The 7,508-nt window shown below is 43.2% G+C and overlaps 1 protein-coding gene across 6 annotated transcripts in view; it reads right to left on the bottom strand.

Annotated features, from left to right (window-relative positions):
* Positions 1-260: 260 nt before the first annotated feature.
* The window catches only part of LOC133658649 (arfaptin-2-like), a 28,464-nt gene continuing 21,216 nt past the window's right edge, over positions 261-7,508 (bottom strand). For all 6 annotated transcript variants that reach the window (XM_062060900.1, XM_062060898.1, XM_062060901.1 and 3 more), the window contains one exon: positions 261-2,766. In XM_062060900.1, the coding sequence (XP_061916884.1) occupies positions 2,611-2,766 (156 nt within the window). In that variant the 3' untranslated portion in view covers positions 261-2,610. The remainder of the gene's footprint in view (positions 2,767-7,508) is intronic.

The following is a 7,508-nucleotide window of genomic DNA, read 5'->3' as shown; positions in this document are numbered from 1 at the left end:
TGTGGACTGGACTTTCACAATGTTATGTCAGACCCACTCGACATCCGTTGCTTTCGGTCTCCCCTAGAGGGGGGGGGGTTACCCACATATGCGGTCCTCTCCAAGGTTTCTCATAGTCATTCACCGACGTCCCACTGGGGTGAGTTTTTCCTTGCCCGTATGTGGGCTCTGTACCGAGGATGTCGTTGTGGCTTGTACAGCCCTTTGAGACACTTGTGATTTAGGGCTATATAAATAAACATTGATTGATTGATTGAATCTTTTGCAATTTGTTTAATGAACAATGAAGACTGCAAAGAAGAAAGCTGTAGGTGGGATCGGTGTATTAGCAGCTGGCTGCTGCAACACAACCAGGAGGACTTTGAGTTTGATAGACGCGCTATCCGACGCTAGCCGCCGACCGCATTGATGATCGGGTGAAGTCCTTCGTCGTGCCGTCGATCGCTGGAACGCAGGTGAGCACGGGTGTTGATGAGCAGATGAGGGCTGGCTGGCGTAGGTGGATAGCTAATGTTTTTAGCATAGTTCTGTGAGGTCCCGTAGCTAAGTTAGCTTCAATGGCGTCGTTAGCAACAGCATTGTTAAGCTTCGCCAGGCTGGAAAGCATTAACGTGTATTTACATGTCCATGGTTTAATAGTATTGTTGATCTTCTGTCTATCCTTCCAGTCAGGGATTTATTTATTTTGTTTCTATCTGCATTTAAGCACGATGCTATCACGTTAGCTCCGTAGCTAAAGTGCTTCGCCGATGTATTGTCGTGGAGATAAAAGTCACTTTAAATGTCCATTTCGCGTTCTCGACTCATTTTCAAGAGGATATAGTATCAGAGGTGGTTTAAAATACAAATCCGTGATCCACAATAGAAAAAGGAGAAAGTGTGGAATCCAATGAGCCAGCTTGTACCTAAGTTACGGTCAGAGCGAAAAAAGATACGTCCTGCACTGCACTCTGGTCCTTCACTCTCACGTTCCTCATCCACGAATCTTTCATCCTGGCTCAAATTAATGGGGTAATCGTCGCTTTCTCGGTCCGAATCGCTCTCGCTGCCGGTGTAAACAATGGGGAAATGTGAGGAGCCTTTCAACCTGTGACGTCACGCTACTTCCGGTACAGGTAAGGCTTTTTTTTTTATTAGCGACCAAAAGTTGCGAACTTTATCGTCGATGTTCTCTACTAAATCCTTTCTGCAAAAATATGGCAATATCGTGAAATGATCAAGTATGACACATAGAATGGACCTGCTATCCCCGTTTAAATAAGAACATTTCATTTCAGTAGGTCTTTAATTAAGAATTGTTACAAATGAGAATTGAGATTCATTCAAAAATCGCTTTATATATATATATATATATATATATATATATATATATATTAGGGATGTCCGATAATGGCTTTTTGTCGATATCCGATATGCCGATATTGTCCAACTCTTTAATTACCGATACCGATATCAACCGATATATACAGTCGTGGAATTAACACTTTATTATGCCTAATTTGGACAACCAGGTATGGTGAAGATAAGGTCCTTTTTAAAAAAATGAATCAAATAAAATAAGATAAATAAATTAAAAACATTTTCTTGAATAAAAAAGAAAGTAAAACAATATAAAAACAGTTACATAGAAACTAGTAATTAATGAAAATTTGTAAAAATTAACTGTTAAAGGTTAGTATTATTAGTGGACCAGCAGCACGCACAATCATGTGCGATTACGGACTGTAACCCTTGCAGACTGTATTGATATATATTGATATATAATGTAGGAAGCAGAATATTAATAACAGAAAGAAACAACCCTTTTGTGTGAATGAGTGTAAATGGGGGAGGGAGGTTTTTTGGGTTGGTGCACTAATTGTAAGTGTATCTTGTGTTTTTTATGTGGATTTAATAAAAAAAACAACAACAAAAAAACGATACTGATAATAAAAAAAACCGATACCGATAATTTCCGATATTACATTTTAACGCATTTATCCGCCGATAATATCGGCAGACCGATATTATCGGACATCTCTAATATATATATATATATATTATATATATATATATATATATATATAAACATAAGAGGTAATGTATCAACATTGTCAAAACAACACAACAACAACGGCAAGCTAAACTGTCAATGTGCGCACACACACACACGAAAGTCCCTTTGGTGCTCTCAAAAACGTTAACAACCATGTTGCTACAATAATAACAATAAAAGCAAAACCCTCTTTACCTTGCTGTCAGAGAATGTGGCATTGAACCCACGAAAGGAGACAAGGTGCCGCCACGAGGCGGAGAAGGTTCCCTCTCTTCCATAAGTCTAAGTCCACAGCAATTCCGCCCTTCTTTCCAGGCTGGTTTCTTGGCCTTTTTGGGCCCATATTGAGTAACAAAATAGATCAAACTTGGTGAAAGAATGAATGAAGCGTTTGTACACCGAGACATGTTTGGCGGAAAGTTTGTAAATGGCCAATAGAGGGTTTTGTAAATGGAGGTTCCACTGTGCCACACTGCAGGTGCGTACATAAACAGGCTAAAAGGTAAGAAAGAAATACTTGCAGCGGTAACATCATCCACTAAAAGGCTGTCCTCTGCCATCCCACCACGTCCTCCTCACTGCTCCTCCAGCCAGGACGGCTTGTCTGAGCCCGGAGGCTTCAACTTGACGTTGAACTGGACCAGAGTTTGTTCCAGCTGCTGCTGGTTGCCAGCGAAGTAGGCTGAGATGGCGTTGTGGAAGAGCAGCAGCTGCTTGTGCATCACCTTCACCTGCACACGGTGGCAGCACAAGTTACACACCACAACTGACTTTACATCATGCCACATCCTTTAAGGTGGTCGCCCCACATCCTTTAAGGTGTCATGCCACATCCTTTAAGGTGGTCGCCCCACATCGTTTAAGGTGGTCGCCCCACATCGTTTAAGGTGGTCGCCGCACATCGTTTAAGGTGGTCGCCCCACATCGTTTAAGGTGGTCGCCCCACATCGTTTAAGGTGGTTGCCCCACATCGCTTAAGGTGGTCGACCCACATCGTTTAAGATGGTCGCCCCACATCGTTTAAGGTGGTCGCCCCACATCGTTTAAGGTGTCATACCACCTTGTTTAATGTGTCATGCCACATCGTTTAAGGTGGTCGCTCCACATCGTTTAAGGTGTCATGCCACCTTGTTTAATGTGTCATGCCACATCGTTTAAGGTGGTCGCCCCACATCGTTTAAGGTGCCATGCCACATCGTTTAATGTGGTCGCCCTACATCGTTTAAGGTGTCATGCCACATCGTTTAAGGTGTCATGCCACATCGTTTAAGGTGCCATGCCACATTGTTTAATGTGTCATGCCACATCGTTTAAGGTGGTCGCTCCACATCGTTTAAGGTGTCATGCCACCTTGTTTAAGGTGCCATGCCACATCGTTTAAGGTGCCATGCCACATCGTTTAAGGTGGTCGCCCCACATCGTTTAAGGTGGTCGCCCCACATCGTTTAAGGTGCCATACCACATCGTTTAAGGTGGTCACCCCACATCGTTTAAGGTGTCATGCCACATTGTTTAATGTGTCATGCCACATCGTTTAAGGTGGTCGCGCCACATCGTTTAAGGTGGTCGCCCCACATCGTTTAAGGTGTCATGCCACCTTGTTTAATGTGTCATGCCACATCGTTTAAGGTGGTCGCTCCACATCGTTTAAGGTGTCATGCCACCTTGTTTAATGTGTCATGCCACATCGTTTAAGGTGGTCACCCCACATCGTTTAAGGTGCCATGCCACATTGTTTAAGGTGGTCGCCCTACATCGTTTAAGGTGCCATGCCACATCGTTTAAGGTGGTCACCCCACATCGTTTAATGTGTCATGCCACCTTGTTTAATGTGTCACCCCACATCGTTTAAAGTGTCATGCCACCTTGTTTAATGTGTCATGCCACATCGTTTAATGTGGTCGCCCTACATCGTTTAAGGTGCCATGCCACATTGTTTAAGGTGGTCACCCCACATCGTTTAAGGTGTCATGCCACCTTGTTTAATGTGTCATGCCACCTTGTTTAAGGTGGTCACCCCACATTGCTTAAGGTGTCATGCCACCTTGTTTAATGTGTCATGCCACATCGTTTAATGTGGTAGCGCCACATCGTTTAAGGTGGTCGCCCCACATCGTTTAAGGTGGTCGCCCCACATCGTTTAAGGTGGTCGCACCACATCGTTTAAGGTGGTCGCACCACATCGTTTAAGGTGGTCACCCCACATCATTTAAGGTGTCATGCCACCTTGTTTAATGTCATGCCACATTGTTTAAGGTGGTCACCCCACATTGCTTAAGGTGTCATGCCACCTTGTTTAATGTGTCATGCCACATCGTTTAATGTGGTCGCCCCACATCGTTTAAGGTGGTAGCGCCACATCGTTTAAGGTGGTCGCCCCACATCGTTTAAGGTGGTCGCACCACATCGTTTAAGGTGGTCGCACCACATCGTTTAAGGTGGTCACCCCACATCGTTTAAGGTGTCATGCCACATCGTTTAAGGTGGTTGCTCCACATCATTTAAGGTGTCATGCCACCTTGTTTAATGTGTCATGCCACATCGTTTAAGGTGGTCGCCCCACATCGTTTAAGGTGCCATGCCACATCGTTTAAGGTGGTCACCCCACATCGTTTAAGGTGCCATGCCACATCGTTTAAGGTGGTCGCCCCACATAGTTTAAGGTGTCATGCCACCTTGTTTAATGTGTCATGCCACATCGTTTAAGGTGGTCACCCCACATTGTTTAAGGTGTCATGCCACCTTGTTTAATGTGTCATGCCACATTGTTTAAGGTGGTCGCCCCACATCGTTTAAGGTGCCATGCCACATCGTTTAAGGTGGTCGCCCTACATCGTTTAAGGTGCCATGCCACATCGTTTAAGGTGGTCACCCCACATCGTTTAAGGTGTCATGCCACCTTGTTTAAGGTGGTCGTTCCACATCGTTTAAGGTGTCATGCCACCTTGTTTAATGTGTCATGCCACATCGTTTACGGTGGTCGCCCTACATCGTTTAAGGTGCCATGCCACATCGTTTAAGGTGGTCGCCCTACATCATTTAAGGTGCCATGCTACATCGTTTAAGGTGGTCACCCCACATCGTTTAAGGTGTCATGCCACCTTGTTTAATGTGTCATGCCACATCGTTTAAGGTGGTCGCTCCACATCGTTTAAGGTGTCATGCCACCTTGTTTAATGTGTCATGCCACATTGTTTAAGGTGGTCGTCCCCACATCGTTTAAGGTGCCATGCCACATCGTTTAAGGTGGTCGCCCTACATCGTTTAAGGTGTCATGCCACATCGTTTAAGGTGGTCACCCCACATCGTTTAAGGTGTCATGCCACATCGTTTAAGGTGGTCACCCCACATTGTTTAATGTGTCATGCCACATCGTTTAAGGTAGTCGCCCCACATCATTTAAGGTGCCATGCCACATCGTTTAAGGTGGTCGCCCTACATCGTTTAAGGTGCCAAGCCACATTGTTTAAGGTGGTCACCCCACATCGTTTAAGGTGTCATGCCACCTTGTTTAATGTGTCATGCCACATCGTTTAAGGTGGTCACCCCACATCGTTTAAGGTGTCATGCCACCTTGTTTAATGTGTCGTGCCACATCGTTTGAGGTGGTCGCCCCACATCGTTTAAGGTGGTCGCACCACATCGTTTAAGGTGGTCGCCCCACATCGTTTAAGGTGGTCGCACCACATCATTTAAGGTGTCATGCCACCTTGTTTAATGTGTCATGCCACATCGTTTAAGGTGGTCGCCCCACATCGTTTAAGATCCATCCATTTTCTCTCTCTTATCCGAGGTGTGGTCGCGGGGGCAGCAGCCTAAGCAGGGAAGCCCAGACTTCCCTCTCCCCAGCCACTTGGTCCAGCTCCTCCCGGGGGATCCCGAGGCGTTCCCAGGCCAGCCGGGAGACATAGTCTTCCCAACGTGTCCTGGGTCTTCCCCGTGGCCTCCTGCCGGTCGGAAGTGCCCTAAACACCTCCGTAGGGAGGCGTTCGGGTGGTAGTAACTAATTAGATTACCATAGTAACTGGTATATCATCCAAAAGCGCAGATTCCAACCATTGAAATACTTTATATTAGGGGTGTAACGGTACACAAAAATGTCAGTTCGGTACATACCTCGGTTTAGAAGTCACGGCTCGGTTCATTTTCGGTACAGTAAGAAAACAACAAAATATAAATTTTTGGGTTATTTATTTACCAAATTTGTAAAAAATGGCTTTATCCTTTTAACATTGGGAACACTATAATAATTCTGCCCACGTTAATCAACATTAAACTGCCTCAAACTTTTCTTCTACATATAAAAAGTGCAACATTAAACAGTTTCAAGTCAACTCATCATGCTTAATTTATTACAGCATTTGGGAAGCCTGTAGTTGATTTTTATTATGTAAATGTTATATTTGTATCAACATGTGATAGCAGGGACCCTGCCATTCAAAACTAGACTGCTGCATTACTAATGATTCATGTAACTATAGCTGAAAAAATAGTACAATAGCAATAGGAGAGACTATTCATCCCTGAACACCATGGAGTTCATGTAGGCTTAATGATGCACTTACATTATTATATCAACTATCAGAGACAGAAACTCTTCATTTAACATAATGTCCTTTTTTGCTGCTTCAACACAGCTCAATCAACACAGAAAAAGGTCAAGTGAAATAACAGACAGACAGGGCTTTGCTGTCCGTAACACACACACACACACACACACACACACCGCAAAATGAGCTAACGTTATGCTAAAAGCGAATTAGCCTTCACCTCAAGCCAGGACTGCGAGCGAGCTGAGCTGCCTTTTATATTTCTAGAAGGTCAACAGGCTCATAGTGATGTTACTAGTAGTTGACTGGGAGGTGTTTATTATCATTTGGGGAGAGTCCGCAGCCTGATGATTACCTGCTAAACGCTAAGCGGCCGTTACCGCTCTGAATACGCACTGCTGATTGGCTGTTACCGCTCTGTGTGTAACCAATCAGATGGTTGTGTGTAGAGGACTGACAGAGGCAGAAGGAAGCGGAGGCGGCTACTTAATATGTCCGTGTGGAAACTCGTTCAGTACACCTCCGAACCGACCCGAACTCCCCGTACCGAAACGGTTCAATACAAATACACGTACCGTTACACCCCTAATATACACATATATAATAATATACGTATATACACATATATAAATACATACACGCATATATACTAATATACATATACACATATGCATACATATACAGTACATATATATATATACACACATATGTACATATATTTTAATATACATATATACATAAATATATTTACATATTTATACTTATATAAACAGAAATACACTTGTGACATACATACATATATACATATATATATATATATATATACATATATATATATACATATATATATATATATATATATACATATATATATATATATATATATATATATATATATATATATATATATATATATACATATA

This window comes from Entelurus aequoreus, linkage group LG10 (genome assembly GCF_033978785.1).
Source record: "Entelurus aequoreus isolate RoL-2023_Sb linkage group LG10, RoL_Eaeq_v1.1, whole genome shotgun sequence".
NCBI lineage: Eukaryota > Metazoa > Chordata > Actinopteri > Syngnathiformes > Syngnathidae > Entelurus > Entelurus aequoreus.
Note: the sequence above shows the minus strand (reverse complement) of the source record. Positions and strands in the feature narration are given on the sequence as shown.